A 25,667-nucleotide genomic window follows, 5' to 3' on the forward strand; every position below is an offset into this window, starting at 1 on the left:
TTGTCGAAGGCATTCGATACAGTATCTTATGAAGTTCTTTGGGGTAAGCTGGAAACGTGCACTAGTACACCGAGGGACGTGGTTGACCTACTCCGATATTGGTATGGCCATCAAACCAACCTAGTGAAATGGGCGGGTGCGCAGTCGGACGTGTACAGGTACAGGACGTGTAAGAGTGGTGTACGGCAGGGTGGGCTTACCTCGCCCAGGCTGTTTAACCTGTACATGGACGAACTGATCGCTGGGCTCAGTAGCACTGGTATCGGATGCTCGATTGGCGGTACTATGGTCAACAATATCAGTTATGCTGATGATATGGTGCTGCTGTGCCCATCGATCAGTGCGCTTGTCAAGCTGCTGAAGATATGTGAGGAGTATGCCAGGACACATGGACTAAGGTACAACACCAGCAAGAGTGAGCTTTTAGTTTTTAAAGCAGGAAGTAAGTCCCTAGACATGTTACCAGATGTCTTCCTATGCGGGACTCCACTCAAGAAGATTACTCGGTTCAAGTACCTTGGTCACTGGGTCACCGATAACCTCAAGGACGACATGGACATGGAAAGGGAGCGCAGAGCATTGACCGTTCGCTGTAATATGTTGGCCCGTAGGTTTGCACGGTGTAATGGGGATGTCAAAACTACATTATTTAAGTCGTTTTGTCAAACCTTTTACACGTGCAGCCTGTGGACTGACTATACTAAGAAAACATTTAATGCTCTGCGTGTCCAGTATAACAACGGATTCAGGTTACTGTTGGGGCTACCACGCTTTTGTATCGCATCAGGTATGTTCGCCGAGGCACGCGTGGACAGCTTTATATCAATAATACGCAAGAGAACCGCTTCCCTGATGCGCCGCGTGCAGGAGAGTACCAACAGTCTCCTGAATCTGGTGTCACAGTGCCCGACTAGTGCAGTCTGGCGGCACTGGAATTCCATTCATATGGAGTCAAGAGGTACTGTATATAACATATTTTAAGTAGTCTGTAAGTTGCTAACGTATAAAATAAGTTTTTTTTTTATATACTAACATTTCTATGGACTAATTACTTATGTCTGATACAAAATAAATTGAATTGAATTGAATTGAATAGGAACTTAGGAACTCTCACATAGAAACTGAATGTAATAATATGTTACACAGACACATTTTCATTTGGCTAATGAAATATATTATTTATATAAATTATGGAAAGCGAGGTTTTATCAAACTCAAACAGTCATAGGTCAGTTTTCAGTAAGTAGGTCTTTTCTTATTTTGTTTGCACACGGAACAAAAACATTAGGTTGTGTTTATTTACGCACATGTTGAAGCTTTTGTGAAGAATACAATACTTATGTATGTATACTACAAAGTTGTTTAAAAAAGTAATTAATTATTATAATACGTACTATAATAATATAGCGTTTTTCTATTCAATGCGCAATACGCCTGCTTTACTTATTTAATTTACTTGTACCTCTCGTAGAAAAAGATTTTTTCACCTCTCATGCTCGTAAAGTTCGACTTTAAGTCGTGCGTAGACGACATAAAGTTGCTTATTATGTTCTAGAGCATAAAGTAACATCATCTATTACGACCCTTATTGACTTAGCAATAAAGTCCAAAATCTAAAATCTGCCAGCCCTGCCGGGGCGCCCCCAACCGGCGCGCTCCCTGCTCCCGACCGGCGCGCGTGCCCAGCGCCCCCGACACAACCGAGTACAATTTAGTCTTGAATAAAAACGGTAAAATAACCTAAAATATTGGATATTTTTGTATATTTTACTCACACTCGAAGTGAAAAGCAGAGTGTTTAACTCAGGCATAAATGTCCATTTTTATCCTCGACTATATCCCTCCGATAATATATTGCCTCCTATAAAAATGGATCGCTTTATGCTCTTGTTGTACAATCCTATTAAAACCTTGCATGAGTAACAGACTACGCGGCGCGAAGCCGAACGCGAGTGTGGAGTCGATTTCGATGATTAGCGAACTCGAACTAGACTTCGCACTCGCGCTCGCGGTTTCGCGCACGAGTGTGGAGGGAGCTTAACCAGCAGCAACCTCTACCTGCTCCATGTGCAATCCCAGGAAATTACATTGTCCTACTAAATCTACCATTTTATTTCACTGGCAGCCCCAATAAACAAAAGAGCACGTGTCTATGACCGCCTAAACGTCACTGTCATGATGCGTCAAGTCCATCTATGATCTATGGTCAAGTCAAATATGTCAATTCAATTGATTTTTTTCTTTCCTTGAAACGGAGTTTCGTGTCGTGATTGTTTTCGTTAGTTACCGTTTTATATCAGTTAATAAGTGAAATCCCATTGAAAAAAGGTGTTGATACGTTGATTTTTGACCCATTCTTCCGTCGAAAGTAAGTAGTTACCGTGTCTGAAGTTTAGTTTTAGAGATATTTACTAAGAAAGCAACATGCGCGGTTGGATGAGGTCATCAGCCTTATAAACTCCTTTTTGGGTATTTTACTATTTTTGGTAAATATATCTTAAATCACTTTGTTTCCTATGATGAAAGGAGTGTGAGATTCTTTAGCTTCCTATAAATATCAGTTGCAGATGATGAATATTGAACTTAATCCACTTTCTCTTTCAAAGTTTTAAGATACTTTCAAATGATGTATCCCACGGAAATGAAATTTTAAAGAGCAAAACTTCCTTGAGACTTAGTCATAAACAATACATATGAAGTTTTAAAGTATAAATGGATTGTAAAACTTTGATGGTTTATTTATTGTACAATACAATGCAAATACTATTTATTGCACACCTCAATTTTTATTGAGGTTTTCTTTTGAAAACAATACAAAAAGAAAGCAGAAACACAAGCAGACGTAAACAACAGGCGGTCTTATCGTTAAAAAGCGATCTCTTCCAGACAACCTTTAGGCTATACAGCTTTTTAAAGGGATCTTTTTTTTTTTTTTTTTTTATTTAGGAAACAAACAGTCACATACAGATAAGTTTAAACTTGCAGATATACAATAAGACCTATAGTTCCATTAATTATAACATACCGATATTGATAACAAGTAGAAACAGGGCTTGTTCGGCACTGCCTATAAATAGGAAGATACACAGAAGTACCAATTGGATACACAACTAATAAAGTACCTAAGTATCAAACATGCTTACAAACTTTATTCTTACAAATGTTATCTAAAGTTAATCTGCTCCTTTTTGTAAGTGTGTTGACTGTTGTCTATATTTGATTAGAAGATTGTTCAGCTTTACTGAATTACATACATGTTTTCTAGTCACTATAAAATTCTCACAAAGTAAATCAATTAATCAAAATAAATGTGTAGTTTTCGAACAAAAGATACCACATTGTCGCTTGCCATAAGGACACTGACAGGTTATTTATATAAAGAGAAGCAAATTTTGTCCTGATGGTAAGCAAAAATGTCCTTTTTGCTTGAAAATTGTCACATATTAATAAATAATTTTAGTACACAAAAACTCCTTTTATTAATAGCTGAATTTATCTGATTAAGGAATTTTTATAGACTTTTATTTTGTGAAAAATATCACTCTTAAACAAATTGCTAAATGTGTGGTGTATTTTTCCATTGTTGCTTTGTTTAAATGATATATTGATATTCTGACATAATATTGATAATGTGCTCGACAGCTCAGCAAAGATGGAGCAGGTGCTGTACAACGTGGCGCAGACGGTGGAGAAACAGCTGGACAGCGAGTTAGAGAAGTATGCTGTTTCAATATTTCTGTTGTATATTCCAAACACTGAAATAACAGCTGGCTGAACCAATATTTCATATGTGTTGTTGTTGTTGTTCTTATATTTCTTATATCTAAGGTATTTACAATGTTGCGAGTATGTACATAAACAAATAAATAAATACTCCATTGCAACAGTGCGCACATCACCCAACTACTTGAATCTGTTAATCTTGTTTAAATCATTCATATGTTTATGGTGGTCAAAAATTGTGGGTCCAAACCATGGTTGTGCTGTGTAGAAAAGAAAAAAATGTTCTATGATAAAATGCAAAAAGATGAGAAAGTTTTCGGTCAGGATCCTTATCATTATCATACACACACACACAGACATATCGGCCGGCCAAATTGGAACAATCAAACTGTCATTTTAGTATCTACAATATAAACTACAGCTGAGGCTCCACACAAAGCCTCTACTCATTCTGTGTAGAAATGCCTAATAAATGAGGGAAAACAAATCTGTCATTAGCCGGGTCCAAACAGAGCGAGCATACGCGCGAGGCAATTTCCTCGCGCACAATACGGCCAGTGTAGACGTGCCTCGCGCGCGCCGCCTCGCGCGTGCTCGCTCTGTGTGAACCTGTATACCCATAAGCTCCAATGTAGAATTAATTGTGTATGTGTGTGCAGGCTGGATGCCCTGGACAACAGTGACCTGGAGGCGATCCGGCAGCAGCGCCTCACCGAGATGAAGCAGAGAGCTCAGAAGAAGCAGGAATGGCTCGCCAATGTAACACTTTTTTACTTACTCCGTTTGTTTATGGTATAGGAGGCAAATGAGCAGACGAATTGCCTGATGGTAAGCGATTACCGCCGCGCATGGACACCCGCAACACTAGAGGGTTTGTAAGTGCGTTGACGGCCTTTAAGATGGGAGTACGCTCGAATGCATGTTTGGTAAATTAAAATACCAAAAACGAGGATTTTTAAGAGTTATTTTTTCCTTGAACAACTATTTGTCCATTGGATTTGTCTGCTCGGTTGCCTCTTATAATTATAGTATTAAAAAACCTGGCAAAGATTAACACTAAAAAGTTGATTTACCAATGTAGCTCTTAAGTGTGTGTGTGTTGTGCTAAATATAGTTTAAATTTCCAGGGCCATGGCGAATACACGGAGTTGGACGGCGAGAAGGAGTTCTTTGGCGTGTGCAACAAATCCGACAACGTCGTGTGCCACTTCTACAAGTCGGACTCGCCGCGCTGTCGCATCGTCGACATGCATCTCAAGATCTTAGCGAAGAAGCATGTTGAGACGCGGTTTGTCAAGATGGATGCCGAGCGGGCTCCCTTTCTTGCGGGTGAGTCACTGTGTACCATGGAGTAACTATTTATTAATCTGTGACCATGGTCCACTGTGTCGCATCGTCGACATGCATCTCAAGATACTGTATAAGAAACATGTTTTTTAAACAGAATTTTTAGTACAGTCGAAGGTAAAAATTACGATACAGACAAATGGCTCAAAAATATGTGAACACGACTTTATTGTCTAACTCTAAGGTGTAAGAGCGTATACATATGTTTGAAACTTTGGGAATGTATATATATTTATGACCTTGACTGTACAACTAAACAGAAATGCCCTTAGGAGCCTTTGTATTTTTAGTAAAGTACCTTCATTTTCCAAATTAAATTAAGAGAGCTTCGTTTTAAATGTTTATCTACAATGGCTATTTTTCTTTTTATTTTTTTTATTTATTTTTTTATTGTACAATTGGCTAATTAGACTTTTGTGTCGCTCCAGGCCGGCTGAAGATCCGCGTGATCCCCACCATCGCGCTGGTAAAGAGCAACAAGACCAAGGACTTCATCGTGGGGTTCACGGAGCTCGGCAACCGGGACGACTTCTCCACAGAAACTTTAGAGTGGAGGATTGCCAGGTATGTATAGTCTGGCAAACTCAGAGCAATAATTTATACTATAGAAGCGAGATGACCGAACGAGATGGTCTTATGGAACTTAGAAGAAGCAGAGAAAGCGCTATTATTATTTGTACTTGACATAGATAGTTTGACTTTTAGGGTTCCATACCCAAAGGGTAAAAACCCTTACTAAGACTCCGCTGTCTGTCTGTCTGTCTGTTCGTCTGTCACAAGGCTGTATCTCACGAACCGTGATAGAGAGACAATTGAAATTTTCGCACTCGGCCCGACTCGCACTTGGCCGGTTTTTCATTTTTGCCTACTTCTAAAAAGTCCTAATACGGAAGACGTATTTTGTTGTTACCCACTAATGCTTGGTGGGCGAAAAGTTATCAGACGGCAAGCTTCTAACTACAGTTAACTTCACAAACTACACCTTAGTCAAAATATGTGGCTAACAAGGATCACTAGTAGAGATGCACCGGATATTCGGTTACTATCCGGTATCCGGCCTATCCTGCCCTTATTATAATATCCGGCCGGAAACCGGATAGTAACTGCTTGATTTCGGCGTAAACAAATTTGATTTATGAAAAACAGTCACCGTCATAGCCAGACTCGTTTATTATTTTAAAACAATTTAAACATTCCTCTTACGTACGCGCACTCATTTAAATAAATTAATAAATATTATAGGACATTATTACACAAATTGACTTAGTCCCACGGTAAGCTCAATAAAGCTTGTGTTGTGGGTACTTAGACAACGATATTACGATATATATAATATATAAATACTTAAGTACATAGAAAACGTCCATGACTCAGGAACAAATATCCGTGCTCATCACTAAATAAATGCCCTTACCGGGATTCGAACCCAGGACCATCGGCTTCACAGGCAGGTTGACTACCCACCTAGAAATGAGTCCGCGCGAACGTTCACTATAAAACAGGTCAAAACCTGCACCAAAGAGTTATGGGACACACTATTGAGTATGATTTGTGCACCCATATTTTTACACTTGACTGTACCCAGTATAGTATACAAAGTACAAGCCTTGAGTTTACTGTGGGGTTTAGTCAATTAGTCAAGAATGTCCTATAAGTATTTATAATAACATTAAAAATTTTCTTAAGATACTGTAACCTTGTATGTTCTAGATCTGACCTGATCGAGTACTCCGGTGACTTAACTGTGCCCCCCGAGGAAGCCCGAGCGCAGCGAAAGCTCCACCTGCAGAGCAAGAAGACTGTCCGGGGGCGACAGGACTCGGACTCGGATGACGGCCTCAGCGACTGATACACTACGTTACTATAGCTGTAGCTTTAAATTCTAAGTGACCCGTTAACAAAGACAACCAACCCTCCCGAAGACCTGAGCGCAGCGAAAGCATCTGCAGAGCAAGAAGACAGTTCGTGGGAGGCAGGATTCAGACTGATAGAGAGTTAAACCAAGCCAAGTTGGCAGCGATTTTGATAGCATATACTGTGCAAATGTCATTTTGAACGGCAAACTTGTATCCCAGAGGATGTAGTATCAGCCCAAAGTGTCAATGAGTTTAAGAATAAATTAGATAAGCACGAAGCAAATTCTACTCAACACTGAGAACTCGGTTTACAGGCATTATCAGTTATTTAAACTGCCTGCCTGCATTACAAATAGCAATAATAAAAACTTCTGTGAAAATATGATGTTTCAAATAACACTTGCGCAGTCTGTGCTATCAAAATCGCTGCCAAGCTGGGCTTGGTCTAACTCTAGTGCTGTTTGGCAATGGTTTCGAAATGCTGTGACCCTTATTACATAATAGCTACTAAAGTGTCCCTTGAAGAACAAATGGACGAATGATTATGATGGTCTCATTTTATAAGAATTAGTTGGGTCTCTATTGTTGCCCATTTTTAAGTTATAATGTATTATTTGTCCATATTTTCGTTAGTCATTATCATAATTTGTTTTTTTTTGGAAACGCGTAACTTTTCAGGATTGCCATAAAACAAACTTAAACTATCTATAGGATAACCCGAGGAAAGTCCTGAAAAGTTAACGGTTTCAGAATTATGATGACACATGAATTATATGACAATCATTACATTATGACTTTCAATAATTATGTCAAACGAAGGGACCCCGAATTGGTTACATGATAGTTCTAAAAATTTAAAAAATTCTACACTTACAATTCACATACTGTGCTTACTTTGATTAGAATTGTATTTATTAGGGTCCGTTGTCAACTAGGAACTCTTATAAATTAAAATTTGAAGTGTAAATGCAGCTGGCATTAAGACGAAATTGGAGGACCCGCGCGAGACCGCCTTTTCATACAAACGTAGTCCTCATTTTCCTCCCGGGACATTAACATTATTATTGAAAATATTTTGACACAATTTGTTGTGAATATATCAACCACAGATATGCCCTTCGTTGAATTTTTTTCGATTTTTTAATTATTATAGGAGTTGGAGCATTTAAAATTTGTATGAAATTTGTTTCGCTCCTATTTTTTACCATAATCAAAATATCGAAAAAAGTCAAACGTAGGCTCATAGCTATGGTTAATATACATCCAATTTTGTAAAAATATTTTCCATTAATGTCAATATCCAGAGAGGAAAATGGGGACTACGTTTGTATGGAGAAATAGTCGTCCCCTTTCCTCTTAAATCATATTATACAGTCCATTCCGTTTAATAACGTGCATTTTACAAACACTTGTTTTAGGTTTTAAAAGGCCTTTGAACTCATTAGCTTAAGTTTTGTGCCTTCATAACAACTTTTTATGTTTGGGAGATGATGTTTTTTAAAAATATACACGCTCTCCTTCAAAATTAAACTATCATAATTCAGCATCTATTTTATTATTATTTGTATTTAAAATACATTCAATTTTTTTGCATTTTTTATTTTATTTTTAACATCCTTAAATACAATATTTGTGTAAGTGATTCCACTCTCCTTTGACCTATATATACGAACTCGCCCTTGCTCGCGTTTTAACTTTTTTTTAGGATGTAGGAGGCAAATGAGCAGACAAATCGCCTGATTATGGATACGCCTGGGGCTCGTTTCTCAAAAGCTTGTAACTTGTAATACAAGTGGAAGTCCCTTTCTAACAAAAGCTGTCAAAAAGTGACATCCGCTTGTATTACAAGTTACAAGCTTTTGAGAAACTGACCCCTGATGGTAAGCGATTACCCTGGCCCACCAGAGGGGTTGTAAAGACGTTACCGGGTACAGAATTATGTTTATTTTCCCTTCCCGTCCCGTTTTTATTAGATTGATTTGAAAGGAACGACACTACAGTGTAGCCACTTTTTATTTTCTACTCTTTTTACATGACTGTACACACTAGCTTTGTAGGTACTTGATTTTATTTTATGCGAGAAAGATATCGCGTTCTCGCTCTTACTTATGGATGCGTCGGACAATGATCTTGGTGCGGTGCGATGGTGTGTTGCGGCCTATATTGTCGCATTGCGTGTGTTCTGCCCCTCACGAGCGCACGCGTATAGCTCATCTATGTAATGCTAGGTCTATGGATGAGGTAGAAACGATCCCAAGTACATAGTAGAACTTTAAAACTACCACTGGCAACATTATTGCCAACTGACACTCATTGACAATGACAGTTAGTGCCTCTTCGCCAGTCTTCGCGACTGCGGACTGACAGCGCGAACTCGAAATTACGTGATGATTTTATCTTACTTTTCTCACCGTAGCAAACTTGAATAAACAAAACGATCGATAATAAAAATCTAGACGGCCACGATTTATATTATTGTCACGCCTCAAATAGTTAAAAGTGTAATGTTCAGTGATTTTCCTTCGTGTAAAGTTTGTTGTCTATTTTTAATCTACGGAAGTTAAAACTGGAGTTTTACGTGAGTATAAATGCTTTATTTAATCATAACCTGATCGTGTGTGTTCTAAATATAGCGCTTGAGTTTAAAGTGGACATTATAGCCTCGATTCTATTAGATCAAGGTCGACATTTAGACTTTGAACTTTTTACATGTGATTAATTTTTTAAAGTCACATACGATTTTCTAAGCGTGTGGTGGCTACGCTAGTTAATTTATGCTTAAGAGGACGTTAAACCTGCGATGTTTGTATGTGTAGTCTGATTGGAATATTATTTAAAGTTGGATTGCAAAACTAGTTTTTTGTAGTTTTATAAGTTGTTGTTTAATCAGTGTATCTTGATAGATTAGATAAGGTTGCTAGGATCCGCTTGTAGAGTTGCAAACAGAAAAGATAGCAGTTTAAGTAAACAGCTAGTAGGTATGACTTGCATGTTTACAATGTGCCATTCACAACCAAAAGGGTACTTATTGTTGGTTGTCAATAGGTGCTATTTCCATATAGTTTCAATTTGAAACCAACCTTAACGAGAAGCAACAATGTGGTACTTTTTGGTTGAAAACGACACAAATTTGTTTTGAGCGTAATTATGTTCTGTAAATGTGAATGTAAATAAACATTTACTGTTGATTATTTGTTTAGGTGTTCTGAAAAAAGAAACAAATATAATAATTATTCTTAATTTTGAGGCCTAACTTGAAATTATGCTTAACAAGTTTATTAATAATGGTTATGATTGTGGGCCTGCCACTCTGACACATGTAAGAAGATTCAAATCTATTATTTCTTATAACCAGTAGAAGAGAATGAATGAGAATGAGATATTTATTGATAAAAATATGAATAATTTAAGACGTCACACAGCATACACATCATTATCACAATAATACATAATATAGTTAATTATCACAATATTAAACTGCTAGATATTTTTTTTAGTTTTTTTTAAATATTTAATTAGGATTACTTATAGCTTCATAGCCTCATAGATCAAGAGCTAGAGAAAGACTTCCACATTTTATGAATTTTTTGTATTGTTTATTGTACACTACCGTGCCCCCAGACGTACTTTGGACACAGTCTGATCTGCTAATTTTGATTCTGACTGTAACTGTGTGTTTGTTGCAGAGTTGTGTGCAGCGTGACATGTGAGGCGTGATGACGGCGGCGCCGCTGATGGCGTCCGAGCCGCGCCATGGTCAGTATTTATCTATTTTTCATTCATACATAGCACTAGCAACAGCAGTTTGATTTTCAGTGTTCCATACCCAAAGGGTAAAAACGGGACCCTATCACTAAGACTCCGCTGTCTGTCTGTCTGTCACCAGGCTGTATCTCATGAACCGTGATAGCTAGACAGTTGAAATTTTCACAGATGATGTATTTCTGTTGCCGCTATAACAACAAATACTAAAAACAGCCGGACCACCCTCAGTTCGAAAAGCCCGCTCCAGACTACGCGGGGCGAAGTCCCGGGGAAGGACATAGGATAGTTTTTATCCCAAAAATCATCCCTTAAGAGGGTGAAAAGTGGGGTGGAATCATGGTGGAATTGAGATAATTAAATAGTTGCCTAATATTTGTGTGCATATTATGCTCAAATTGAATGATTGCTATAAGACTTTCTCCAGGCGCTATTCTTACTCTATTTATAGAGGAGAACAATCGGTCATACGAAAGCGCTTTTGCCCAAGCTGAGCCTGAGCCCATAGTGTAAATTTCATTCGATAGCGTGACGAGCGTTCGCGTTTGCGTTATGTCTATTCTTGTATGGGATTTTGAACAGCGCGCCAAGCGGGACGTTTCGGAAACTCAAAAAGCCCATACAAAATGACACTTAACGCAAACGCGCACGTCAGTCAAGTCACGCTATCGAATCTTCGTTAACGTTAACGCGTTAAAGGATTTATTCAAGGTTTGTTTCCCTTGAACCCTTCTTGAACCACAGTAGGTATCATTGATCTTAGATTATACCTAATATAAATACTGACATACTTAGGGGGTTCCACTTGAATTACTTCCAATTACGATAACAGCAGATACGGCCTAGTGGCCTTATCATATCTACAGTCACACGAGCGTTGCTGAACTAATGTGGACCTTACGGCTTTTAGATAAAGTCCACAACGTAGGTATTACAACGTGTTAGTTTGCGTCAGTGTCACAGCATAAACCATTGAGGTAGGACCTTGATATGAAATATTTATTCTTCAATCAATTATATTATACTCCAGCCAGGCTACATGATTGGCGCGAGAGTATCTCGCTGCGACATAGACTACCCGTCCCTCTTTAATTCATACAGTTAGTAAAAGACGGGTAGTCTATCTCGCGGCGAGATACTCTCGCGCCAATCATGTGCTCGGCCCACAGAAGAGTCCCCGCCAAGCTCGACCGAATTGCACCTTCTCATACTAACGTAGTTCCGCTCTCATTTTAAAACTACGTATTGGATTGTAATGAAACTTTCCACATACAATGACATGAGGCATATCTAGGTCTGTAATTAGTTTATATAGCTCCAGTTTCTTTATCACGGAAATCATCTCACGCAGTGGCGTATATAGCGTGAACTAATCTAGCCGTGGGCAAAATCGAATCTGCGAGGCCCTTTTATTTCACTGTGCCCGAAGGGGCCTCGCGCGAGGCCCGCCTTGGGGCGCGAGGCCGTGGGCGACGGCACACTTCGCCCACGCCTAGCTACGCCACTGATCTCACGCAAGCAAAATCGCGGACAGAAGCTATTATGTTATATATTTACAAATAGTCCATCGCAGTTTACTGTCTTGTTTGTTCCGATGATCTTTACACAGCTTATTTTTGTATGTTATTGTTATTTCATGTCGATAAAGTGTCATATCGCTAGCGTATTATAACTAGCCTTAAGGCGGTTCCCTGAGCCAGAAGGCGAAAAATCTCCTTATATGATCCTGTTTTTCTAAGAGGCGTTGATATTCATAGACGTGGAAAAAATATATGTAGTTCTTGACTATATTATTTTTAATAACATAGCTTCCGATACACGAATTATGACACTTCGCTCGATACAATTAATTCCCAAAGTAACCTCTAACTCGGACTTTTAATCCAACTTTACTCGGTTATTTATTATGTGATACTATAACCAAAAAAAGAAGAAAAAACAATTTTAACTTAAATAGTAATTTCATAGCTTTCGAATTTCGATATTGTAGGGTAACCAAGGGCGCCAAGTGTCAATTTTGATCGAATTTTGTCGATTTTTATTTATTTTAAAAACGTCAACTTACAATGTCGAAATTCGAAAGCTATGAAATTACTATTTAAGTTAAGATTGTTTTTTCTTCTTTTTTTGGTTATAGTATCACATAATAAATAACCGAGTAAAGTTTGATTAAAAGTCCGAGTTAGAGGTTACTTTGGGAATTAATTGTATCGAGTGAAGTGTCATAATTCGTGTATCGGAAGCTATGTTATTAAAAATAATATAGTCAAGAACTACATATATTTTTTCCACGTCTATGAATATCAACGCCTCTTAGAAAAAATGATCATATAAGGAGATTTTTCGCCTTCTGTGTCAGGGAACCGCCTTAATCGAGAGGCCAAAATGCACACAAACACGTCATTATAGCGTAGTGTATTAGTATCCATGTAGTATCTATTTCACAATGCATAATACAATGTGTGAGGTAATATGATGGATCATGAGGACATCATAACAATGTTATCTTTGCGAGACACGCCTCTTTTATGCACTCATTAAAATAGAAACTGTAACACAGGGAACAAATTAAAATATTTGATTAATTATAAATAGAACGTTCGAGTGTTTGGCAGCGTGTTATCGTGAGTGATATAGCCTTGTTGCCTGACTCAAATTTTAATAGTTATTGACGATACAAGTGCGAAAAATAGGAAATTCGCAACGAGTGGCGAATTTTGAAACGCGACCGAAGTGTTTTAAATCGACACGAGTTGCGTAACCTATTCGCACGTGTATCGTACACCGTTTTACAGTACTTAAAAAGGCTCTTTAAATTTTCGACGTAGTTATGTAATGTGCTTATTATAGCACCCGGTGTCGTAATGTAGCACCAGATGTACTGTAAATAAATAAATTACCTATATTAGGGGTTCCGTACCTCAAAAGGAAAAAACGGAACCCTTATAGGATTACTCGTGCGTCTGTCTGTCTGTCTGTCCGTCTGTCTGTCTGTCCGTCTGTCTGTCCGTCTGTCACAGCCTATTTTCTCCGAAACTACTGGACCAATTAAGTTGAAATTTGGTACACATATGTAAGTTTGTGACCCAAAGATGGACATGTAACGTAAACATATTAATTTTAAACACGGGGGCCACTTTTGGGGGGTAAATGAGAAAATTAAAAAAATAAAGTTTGTCAAACTATATCGTGTTACATATCAAATGAAAGAGCTCTTGTGAGAATCTCAAATATATTTTTTTTATAATTTTAAAGTAAATAGTTTAGAAGTTATTCAAGAAAATAGGCAAAAAATTACCATTCCCCCCCCTTTATCTCCGAAACTACTGGGTCAAAAATTTTGGAAAAAATACACAAAATAGATCTTTACCTATAGATCACCGGAAAACCTATTAGAAATGTCCAGTCCAGCGTGAGTCGGACTTAATTACTAGTTTTTGATCCGACCCCTGTGGGTTTTTTAAAGACATTTCACATAAAAGATACATTGTTTAAATTGTGTAATGTACGGAACCCTTGGAGCGCGAGTCCGACTCGCACTTGGCCGGTTTTACTACTTCGTCGAATGACTGTATTGTTTTGTAGACTGTGTACGTACGACTCCGCTGTCCGTCTGCCTGTCACCAGGCTGTATCTCATGAACCGTGATAGCTAGACAGTTGAAATTTTCACAGATGATGTATTTCTGTTGCCGCTATAACAACAAATACTAAAAACTCGGAACCCTCGGTGCGCGAGTTCGACTCACACTTGGCCGGTTTTTTCTCGATTCAGTGCGTTTTCGACATCTCACTAACTAAAAAGCCTGAACCTAAACCTGAATTTTTACTTTCCTATATTTAATACTGGACTAGTGAATTGTCATAGTTTCAGAAGCGAAGGCGAACAACCGCGAGCTGACGCGCACGGCCACCGTGGTGACGTCACTGGCCGCCGGCGCCTGCGCCGGGGCCCTCGCCAAGAGCACCATCGCCCCGCTCGACCGCACCAAGATACACTTCCAGAGCTCGTGAGTTTACAACCACACTATAGCCCAGTGCCACCTTGGTGACGTCACTGGCCGTCGGCGCCTGCGCCCACCGACCGACCGACCCCCGACCGCACCAAGATACACTTCCAGAGCTCGTGAGCAATGTCACAATTACAAGTGCGGAAAAGAGGAAATTCGAAACGAGTGGCGATAAATTAAAACAGGGAGTGTTTTAAATCGACACGAGTTGCGAATTACCTATTCGCACTTTAAACTTTCGACACATACACGAAAAGTGCTCTTTTCCGCACTAGTGCGAGAAAGTAGCACCATATGAACTGTAAAGTAAATATATGTGACATTTTCAACCAAAAGGTACCACATTGTCGCTTGTCAATAAGGTTGATTTCAAATTGAAGCTATATGGAAATAGCGCCTTATTGACAACCGACAATAAGTACCCTTTTGATTGAGAATGGCACATATATTGTATATTTCATACGGAGTGGCCACGCACGCACTTCACTGCCCCGATTGGAATTACCTCACTTAAGCTATAATAATACGGTTTAACTCACGTATGTTTAGTCACTCGCGTGACATGTTCCAGAGAGCTTTAGGTCTCCATTTTCAAGCACTAACAGTGCTTCTTTTCTACTACAGTGAAACTCCGTACTCCGTTCGCGCTGCGTTGGAATTCCTCAAACAGAGCGTCCGCGCCGACGGCTTCACCGCGTTATGGCGCGGCAACAGCGCCACCATGGCGCGCATCATACCCTACGCCGCCATACAGTTTACCGCACACGAACAGTGGAAACGGGTGCTAGGGGTCGACACTCCTGCTATGGCTAAGTGAGTCGACCTAATATTTATTTATGGACCCTCAATGTACTTTTGCTTGTCATAGATGTGGACGATTGTGCCGCTCAAGGATCGGGTTATTTAGCCACGAGCGACGCTGTCGCTAGGTAACACAACTCATGGATGCTGCTTACATCATCTGTAAAATTGGACAAGGCCTAATGATTATGATGATTGCCAAAATATATCAGCAAAGTTTCAACGCCTGGAGTGACATTGCTTTTTATTTTTGTTAGGCGTTTTAATCTCTATACGTACTGTACACAGAAATAAATATACCATAGAAGACGCAAATGCATTAACTTCGCGTGTCCGAACCCCGACCAAGCGTCGAGGTTGACTGTCGCTCTTTACAGTCCACGCGCGTCTGTTGTTGCAGCCGGACGTCCGTGAAAAATTAAAAAAAAAAAAAATTGTTGCATGATAATTAACTGCAACAGCCCAAAAATTGCGAGCATCCAAAGGCAAGAACATACTTCCTATCACAGATAAGTAATTTTAAAATTATATTATGAGTAAATTTTGTATGAAAAAGTCGGCATGCTTGGTTTCAATACAAATCGTGGTATTTGCGTCATCTAGCGTATATATTAAATCTGTGGTACTGTAGCTTATACATTAGTACAGTACACAAACAAAGTGAAACAAAGCGCCCACCAGCACCAAATCATTAGAAAAGTTTTCGGAGATTTCAAGAAAAATGGCATGGCGGGCGTTTTTCTTTAATATTTTATGGCGTTATTTATAAACGTTTGTAAAATCAGAACATTCACAAGCTACACAGCTTCCACTAATGAAATACATCTCTGTTGCTCAGCATTAACATTATACATTGATAGGCTAATTTAAACAAAAATATGTATTATACTTGTCTTACCTTTTTCTTTTGTGTTGTTGTGTCTTGTCTTGTTGTTGTGTTGTGTTATTTGTGTTGTTGTTGTGTGTGTTTTCTTGTGTTGTTGTGTTGTAATCATGCCATTGTGTTACTTGCAGGCAACATAAAGTCCGCCACCTAGTAGCGGGCTCGCTAGCCGGCGTGACGTCACAATCAGCCACCTACCCTCTCGACTTAGCGCGAGCTCGCATGGCGGTGACCAGTGCGTCCACCTACCCCACCATCGCCGACGTGTTCCGTAAGGTGGCCACTCAGGAGGGGCTGCGGACGCTGTACAGGTGAGTGAGACAGACATACGTCAGAGGGAGACAGAGAGTGCTTGTTGGTGACGCCGAATCTCATAGTAATTCATCTAAGCTTATTTTGTTTCTTCTGTTTTTTTATAGTCTGGGAAGCCATTTTTGTCAGTAGAAAAAGGCGGCTAAAAAGGTTGACCATAGAACATTTAAAATTCGCACCTTTTTCTAGTGACATAGTGTTTGCCGGCGTATATGTCTGTGGTATCCCCTGATGTAATGACGTTGCAGGGGCTACCCGGCGACGGTGCTGGGCGTGGTGCCGTACGCGGGCGTCTCCTTCTTCACATACGACACGCTCAAGAGGAAATACTTTGGTGAGTTTTTAAATTAATTTACGATCGTTCGACATGAATTGAAAGTGGTTTATGGCTCTAATGACTGTCTGTCTGTGTCCAGAATACTCAGGCAAGCAGCAGAGCAGCGTCCTCAACGTGGTGTTCGGCGGTGCGGCCGGCGCGCTCGGACAGACCGCCTCCTACCCGCTCGACATAGTGCGCCGGCGCATGCAGACCGCACCCAGGCGACCGGACGGATCATACCCCTACAGGAACATACCCAGCGCCATCAGAGATGTGTACAGGTGAGCACTACCCGCTAGATACGGCGCTCGGACAGACCGCCTCCTACCCGCTCGACATAGTGCGCCGGCGCATGCAGACCGCACCCAGGCGACCGGACGGATCATACCCCTACAGGAACATACCCAGCGCCATCAGAGATGTGTACAGGTGAGCACTACCCGCTAGATACGGCGCTCGGACAGACCGCCTCCTACCCGCTCGACATAGTGCGCCGGCGCATGCAGACCGCACCCAGGCGACCGGACGGATCATACCCCTACAGGAACATACCCAGCGCCATCAGAGATGTGTACAGGTGAGCACTACCCGCTAGATACGGCGCTCGGACAGACCGCCTCCTACCCGCTCGACATAGTGCGCCGGCGCATGCAGACCGCACCCAGGCGACCGGACGGATCATACCCCTACAGGAACATACCCAGCGCCATCAGAGATGTGTACAGGTGAGCACTACCCGCTAGATACGGCGCTCGGACAGACCGCCTCCTACCCGCTCGACATAGTGCGCCGGCGCATGCAGACCGCACCCAGGCGACCGGACGGATCATACCCCTACAGGAACATACCCAGCGCCATCAGAGATGTGTACAGGTGAGCACTACCCGCTAGATACGGCGCTCGGACAGACCGCCTCCTACCCGCTCGACATAGTGCGCCGGCGCATGCAGACCGCACCCAGGCGACCGGACGGATCATACCCCTACAGGAACATACCCAGCGCCATCAGAGATGTGTACAGGTGAGCACTACCCGCTAGATACGGCGCTCGGACAGACCGCCTCCTACCCGCTCGACATAGTGCGCCGGCGCATGCAGACCGCACCCAGGCGACCGGACGGATCATACCCCTACAGGAACATACCCAGCGCCATCAGAGATGTGTACAGGTGAGCACTACCCGCTAGATACGGCGCTCGGACAGACCGCCTCCTACCCGCTCGACATAGTGCGCCGGCGCATGCAGACCGCACCCAGGCGACCGGACGGATCATACCCCTACAGGAACATACCCAGCGCCATCAGAGATGTGTACAGGTGAGCACTACCCGCTAGATACGGCGCTCGGACAGACCGCCTCCTACCCGCTCGACATAGTGCGCCGGCGCATGCAGACCGCACCCAGGCGACCGGACGGATCATACCCCTACAGGAACATACCCAGCGCCATCAGAGATGTGTACAGGTGAGCACTACCCGCTAGATACGGCGCTCGGACAGACCGCCTCCTACCCGCTCGACATAGTGCGCCGGCGCATGCAGACCGCACCCAGGCGACCGGACGGATCATACCCCTACAGGAACATACCCAGCGCCATCAGAGATGTGTACAGGTGAGCACTACCCGCTAGATACGGCGCTCGGACAGACCGCCTCCTACCCGCTCGACATAGTGCGCCGGCGCATGCAGACCGCACCCAGGCGACCGGACGGATCATACCCCTACAGGAACATACCCAGCGCCATCAGAGATGTGTACAGGTGAGCACTACCCGCTAGATACGGCGCTCGGACAGACCGCCTCCTACCCGCTCGACATAGTGCGCCGGCGCATGCAGACCGCACCCAGGCGACCGGACGGATCATACCCCTACAGGAACATACCCAGCGCCATCAGAGATGTGTACAGGTGAGCACTACCCGCTAGATACGGCGCTCGGACAGACCGCCTCCTACCCGCTCGACATAGTGCGCCGGCGCATGCAGACCGCACCCAGGCGACCGGACGGATCATACCCCTACAGGAACATACCCAGCGCCATCAGAGATGTGTACAGGTGAGCACTACCCGCTAGATACGGCGCTCGGACAGACCGCCTCCTACCCGCTCGACATAGTGCGCCGGCGCATGCAGACCGCACCCAGGCGACCGGACGGATCATACCCCTACAGGAACATACCCAGCGCCATCAGAGATGTGTACAGGTGAGCACTACCCGCTAGATACGGCGCTCGGACAGACCGCCTCCTACCCGCTCGACATAGTGCGCCGGCGCATGCAGACCGCACCCAGGCGACCGGACGGATCATACCCCTACAGGAACATACCCAGCGCCATCAGAGATGTGTACAGGTGAGCACTACCCGCTAGATACGGCGCTCGGACAGACCGCCTCCTACCCGCTCGACATAGTGCGCCGGCGCATGCAGACCGCACCCAGGCGACCGGACGGATCATACCCCTACAGGAACATACCCAGCGCCATCAGAGATGTGTACAGGTGAGCACTACCCGCTAGATACGGCGCTCGGACAGACCGCCTCCTACCCGCTCGACATAGTGCGCCGGCGCATGCAGACCGCACCCAGGCGACCGGACGGATCATACCCCTACAGGAACATACCCAGCGCCATCAGAGATGTGTACAGGTGAGCACTACCCGCTAGATACGGCGCTCGGACAGACCGCCTCCTACCCGCTCGACATAGTGCGCCGGCGCATGCAGACCGCACCCAGGCGACCGGACGGATCATACCCCTACAGGAACATACCCAGCGCCATCAGAGATGTGTACAGGTGAGCACTACCCGCTAGATACGGCGCTCGGACAGACCGCCTCCTACCCGCTCGACATAGTGCGCCGGCGCATGCAGACCGCACCCAGGCGACCGGACGGATCATACCCCTACAGGAACATACCCAGCGCCATCAGAGATGTGTACAGGTGAGCACTACCCGCTAGATACGGCGCTCGGACAGACCGCCTCCTACCCGCTCGACATAGTGCGCCGGCGCATGCAGACCGCACCCAGGCGACCGGACGGATCATACCCCTACAGGAACATACCCAGCGCCATCAGAGATGTGTACAGGTGAGCACTACCCGCTAGATACGGCGCTCGGACAGACCGCCTCCTACCCGCTCGACATAGTGCGCCGGCGCATGCAGACCGCACCCAGGCGACCGGACGGATCATACCCCTACAGGAACATACCCAGCGCCATCAGAGATGTGTACAGGTGAGCACTACCCGCTAGATACGGCGCTCGGACAGACCGCCTCCTACCCGCTCGACATAGTGCGCCGGCGCATGCAGACCGCACCCAGGCGACCGGACGGATCATACCCCTACAGGAACATACCCAGCGCCATCAGAGATGTGTACAGGTGAGCACTACCCGCTAGATACGGCGCTCGGACAGACCGCCTCCTACCCGCTCGACATAGTGCGCCGGCGCATGCAGACCGCACCCAGGCGACCGGACGGATCATACCCCTACAGGAACATACCCAGCGCCATCAGAGATGTGTACAGGTGAGCACTACCCGCTAGATACGGCGCTCGGACAGACCGCCTCCTACCCGCTCGACATAGTGCGCCGGCGCATGCAGACCGCACCCAGGCGACCGGACGGATCATACCCCTACAGGAACATACCCAGCGCCATCAGAGATGTGTACAGGTGAGCACTACCCGCTAGATACGGCGCTCGGACAGACCGCCTCCTACCCGCTCGACATAGTGCGCCGGCGCATGCAGACCGCACCCAGGCGACCGGACGGATCATACCCCTACAGGAACATACCCAGCGCCATCAGAGATGTGTACAGGTGAGCACTACCCGCTAGATACGGCGCTCGGACAGACCGCCTCCTACCCGCTCGACATAGTGCGCCGGCGCATGCAGACCGCACCCAGGCGACCGGACGGATCATACCCCTACAGGAACATACCCAGCGCCATCAGAGATGTGTACAGGTGAGCACTACCCGCTAGATACGGCGCTCGGACAGACCGCCTCCTACCCGCTCGACATAGTGCGCCGGCGCATGCAGACCGCACCCAGGCGACCGGACGGATCATACCCCTACAGGAACATACCCAGCGCCATCAGAGATGTGTACAGGTGAGCACTACCCGCTAGATACGGCGCTCGGACAGACCGCCTCCTACCCGCTCGACATAGTGCGCCGGCGCATGCAGACCGCACCCAGGCGACCGGACGGATCATACCCCTACAGGAACATACCCAGCGCCATCAGAGATGTGTACAGGTGAGCACTACCCGCTAGATACGGCGCTCGGACAGACCGCCTCCTACCCGCTCGACATAGTGCGCCGGCGCATGCAGACCGCACCCAGGCGACCGGACGGATCATACCCCTACAGGAACATACCCAGCGCCATCAGAGATGTGTACAGGTGAGCACTACCCGCTAGATACGGCGCTCGGACAGACCGCCTCCTACCCGCTCGACATAGTGCGCCGGCGCATGCAGACCGCACCCAGGCGACCGGACGGATCATACCCCTACAGGAACATACCCAGCGCCATCAGAGATGTGTACAGGTGAGCACTACCCGCTAGATACGGCGCTCGGACAGACCGCCTCCTACCCGCTCGACATAGTGCGCCGGCGCATGCAGACCGCACCCAGGCGACCGGACGGATCATACCCCTACAGGAACATACCCAGCGCCATCAGAGATGTGTACAGGTGAGCACTACCCGCTAGATACGGCGCTCGGACAGACCGCCTCCTACCCGCTCGACATAGTGCGCCGGCGCATGCAGACCGCACCCAGGCGACCGGACGGATCATACCCCTACAGGAACATACCCAGCGCCATCAGAGATGTGTACAGGTGAGCACTACCCGCTAGATACGGCGCTCGGACAGACCGCCTCCTACCCGCTCGACATAGTGCGCCGGCGCATGCAGACCGCACCCAGGCGACCGGACGGATCATACCCCTACAGGAACATACCCAGCGCCATCAGAGATGTGTACAGGTGAGCACTACCCGCTAGATACGGCGCTCGGACAGACCGCCTCCTACCCGCTCGACATAGTGCGCCGGCGCATGCAGACCGCACCCAGGCGACCGGACGGATCATACCCCTACAGGAACATACCCAGCGCCATCAGAGATGTGTACAGGTGAGCACTACCCGCTAGATACGGCGCTCGGACAGACCGCCTCCTACCCGCTCGACATAGTGCGCCGGCGCATGCAGACCGCACCCAGGCGACCGGACGGATCATACCCCTACAGGAACATACCCAGCGCCATCAGAGATGTGTACAGGTGAGACACACTCGTCCTACCCTTTAGATACATATAGTGCGGCGGTGTAAGGACGGCTCATACCCCTACAGCAACATACCCAGTGTTATCTCTGTCACTCTTTACTATATGCACGAAGCGAAGCGTTCCATAGTCTTCCTTAGCTTGCGCTACGACAACGAAGCGCTTTGTGTCTCTATCACTTTTCCATATTAGCTCGAGATGTTAACGCTCCCCTCGAGGACCCGCAGATCGGTTCCTCCTCCTCCGCGCCCCGCCCAGAGGATGGGACAGAAAAATAAAATCGACGATTGTATTTTTTAATGACACAACTTTTTTTTTAGAGCGGAGGGCTGGCGCGGGTTCTTCAAGGGCCTCAGCATGAACTGGGTGAAGGGGCCAGTCGCTGTCGGCATCTCTTTCGCCACCTACGACAAGATAAAGACAACACTACGAGAGCTGGCGCTCACACTTCAATAGCCCTGATACGGTGTAATCTGTCGGCGTATGTGGTGACAGTTTAATTGGCCAATTTGCTATCCAATCTGCTCATTTGTACTAAAAAACAAATTTGTACATGTAAAACCTTTTCTTTTGTCATCTTGTACCATACGTACAGTGGCGTAACAAGGGGGCAGAGGGGGCAAGTGCCCCGGGCGCCATCCAAGGGGGGGCGCCAAAATGGGCAAAAGGCAGCAGCAGGGAAACTTTTGTCAGTCGTCAGGGGGCGCAAATTTGGTGACTGCCCCGGGCGCCATATCCTCTACCTACGCCCCTGCATACGTATGCTGGCAAGTAAAGAAATTCTATTCTATTCTAAAAGAACCGACGATTTGAGAATCTCCTCCCTTTCTTCGAAGTCGGTTAGTGACAGATCGATCAGACAAATACAAGGCAATGGAACTTTCATTTAGGATTTGGGATACAAAAACAAGGATCAGATCAATATATATAATTTTGAAACCACCACTAAGTCAATTTCACCAGCCGACATGAGGTAATAACTCAAAATTCGTGTCAAATTACTTTGTCACTCTTGTGGATAAATGCAAATTTATCATAATTTTTTGGAAAAAAAAAATATCTTTATTTCGGAAGAGAGTTTTTACGAGCTGGCGTGGTGAAAATATGTGCCATTCTCAACCAAAAGGGTATTTATTGTCGGTCGTCAATAAGGCGCTATTTCCATATAGCTTCAATTTGAAATCAACCTTATCGATAAGCGACTATGTGGTACCTTTTGGTTGAAAACGTCACATATATAGACAATATAAAGATTATTCAATAATAAAATAAAACTATGAAAACGGATTATATCGCGTATATTGAACCAGTCACCCGTTGACCACGAACGCTGTAAAGAGTTCGAAACGTCGTCGGGATGTATTATAAATTCAACCGATATAATCCGTTTTCATAGTTTTTTTTTATTTCATGAGTAACTATCGCGGTAACCGAAGACAATATTATTATTCAATAATGTTAATATCCAGAGAGGAAAATGAGGACTACGTTTCTATGAAAAGGCGATATCGCACGGATCCTCCACTTTCGTGTTAATGGTGTTTGTGTTTTAACGGTTGACTATGCTTAAATACTCTAAAAGTTTATTGCTAGTTGTTTTGTAAAGAGCTTTAGCGCACATCACACTCATGCATCAAATAATGTTTTAACAGTCAATGTCAAAAATATTAATACGGGCAAAGTCACAATAATATAATCGTGACTACTTTGAAACTCGTATCTTTCAATAAAAAATGTGGTAACTATGTATGGGATGCATACATAGTTACTGCGTTTTAACTTTGAATAGCATTGCGAGATACGAGATTTTTTCATGTCCGTATTGTCTCTGCTTTTAAGTCATGTTTACATATTTTTTGCACTCTATCCGACTCGATATCTTTGATATTGACTGTATTCAGAAATACGGAATTTTTGTTTGTTATATGGACTGAAGGAGACAATAAAATAGCACAATTATAGGAGATATTATATGGAGAATTTATACAGGGTGTCTGAATATCGTATCGATAGCCTAAGAATGTAAAAACCCTATAAGTCTATTAAATCTATTAATTTTCGACATATTGACAAAAAATATCAAAGTACGTGTTATACATATAAATCTGATATGTTTATTAATTTAGTCCAATTTTATAAATTACATTTTGTGACACTCTGTATAACGTTAAAAACGGTAAATATATGACTTTTTTTTAAGAATAAGACATTATGTATGTATGTTATATTAAAGCTTAAGTGCTTATCTAATAGGCTATTTTAATTAATTAATATTTACTAAAGTATGCTTTTGCGTTAACTTTGCCCATTCTCGATTTACACAAAATTATAATAAAAAAATATAATTATAAATATTAAGTTTCTGTGGATGTATAAATTTTATGTTTTATGAAACTTGAAATGGGCAAAGTTGCATGAGACAAAATTAACTCAATTAAGACTATGTCGAAGGCCTGCGGTGCAATACTGATGTTAAACAAGTTTTATATATATTTTTTTAGTTTTATCTATTTTAGTGAAAATTTTGTATGTATTTTAACAGGTCTATTTAAGCTTGTAGGCTACAAGTTTTAGCATGAACTACCCTATTGTCGGCATCTCCCAATGTTTGGCACTTACAGCCTTATTTGTGACTTTCTACACGAATTTTAGTGCCAATGATCGGGTAGTCCACCTTAAAATATGTGCCATTTTCATGCAAAAGGGTACTTATTGTTGGTTGTCAATAAGGCGCTATTTCCATATAGCTTCAATTTGAAATCAACTATCGACAAGCGACAATGTGGTACCTTTTGGTTGAAAACGTCACTTATTGTCATGTGCGTGGTCTGTATGAACTTTAATGTGAGTGATATTGAGTACGTAGTTACCTACGATCACACATGCATATGCTTCGAAGTATTAAGTTTACCTCAGTTAGCTTAATGAACGAGACTGTGCGGTCAGTAGCAATAGTAGCGGATGAGACTACAGAACTTTACTAAAAAAACTAAACTAAACTAATAGGGTTTTAACTTTGCCCAAGTATGTAACTTTGCCCAGCGTATTGTTATGCTTTGTTGTTTGTACATGTGTACGTGTTTAAAAATGCAATGTATTTTAAAATGGCGAAAGTAAATCTTGGCAAAGTTAAACCTCAGTTTTAACCAATGACCTTTTATTAATAATAGACGCGTGACGTTCATAGTTGACAAAACTAAAATGCAGGCAATATTTAGTAGATGATTGTGACAATCTTGACACATTGGCGTCAGCCGTACGACTTACTCAATATGGGTTCCGGAACCTATACTTGATGGCTCACGATCGAGCGCCGGGTGCCATATCTACCTCCATTTA

At 43.7% G+C, this 25,667-nt stretch overlaps 3 protein-coding genes across 3 annotated transcripts; all 3 read left to right on the forward strand.

The window, feature by feature from the left end:
• Window positions 1-285: 285 nt before the first annotated feature.
• On the forward strand, window positions 286-914 carry LOC134753002 (uncharacterized). Its single transcript, XM_063688763.1, has 2 exons — window positions 286-585; window positions 750-914. Exons 1-2 carry the CDS (start codon window positions 286-288, stop codon window positions 912-914), a joined length of 465 nt encoding a protein of 154 aa, XP_063544833.1.
• A 1,304-nt stretch (window positions 915-2,218) lies between these two features.
• LOC134753198 (thioredoxin domain-containing protein 9) lies at window positions 2,219-8,519 on the forward strand. Its single transcript, XM_063689000.1, has 6 exons — window positions 2,219-2,368; window positions 3,643-3,717; window positions 4,383-4,482; window positions 4,851-5,052; window positions 5,499-5,634; window positions 6,781-8,519. The coding sequence occupies exons 2-6, from the start codon at window positions 3,653-3,655 to the stop codon at window positions 6,917-6,919; spliced, it is 642 nt and encodes a 213-aa protein (XP_063545070.1). The 5' UTR covers window positions 2,219-2,368; window positions 3,643-3,652; the 3' UTR covers window positions 6,920-8,519.
• A 763-nt stretch (window positions 8,520-9,282) lies between these two features.
• Window positions 9,283-22,884, forward strand: LOC134753205 (mitochondrial coenzyme A transporter SLC25A42). The gene is made up of 8 exons (XM_063689010.1): window positions 9,283-9,504; window positions 10,613-10,682; window positions 14,556-14,697; window positions 15,322-15,510; window positions 16,513-16,692; window positions 16,942-17,027; window positions 17,110-17,293; window positions 22,649-22,884. Exons 2-8 carry the CDS (start codon window positions 10,643-10,645, stop codon window positions 22,782-22,784), a joined length of 957 nt encoding a protein of 318 aa, XP_063545080.1. The 5' UTR covers window positions 9,283-9,504; window positions 10,613-10,642; the 3' UTR covers window positions 22,785-22,884.
• The last annotated feature ends 2,783 nt before the right edge of the window (window positions 22,885-25,667 follow it).

Source organism: Cydia strobilella, chromosome 26 (assembly GCF_947568885.1).
Source record: "Cydia strobilella chromosome 26, ilCydStro3.1, whole genome shotgun sequence".
NCBI classification, from domain to species: domain Eukaryota; kingdom Metazoa; phylum Arthropoda; class Insecta; order Lepidoptera; family Tortricidae; genus Cydia; species Cydia strobilella.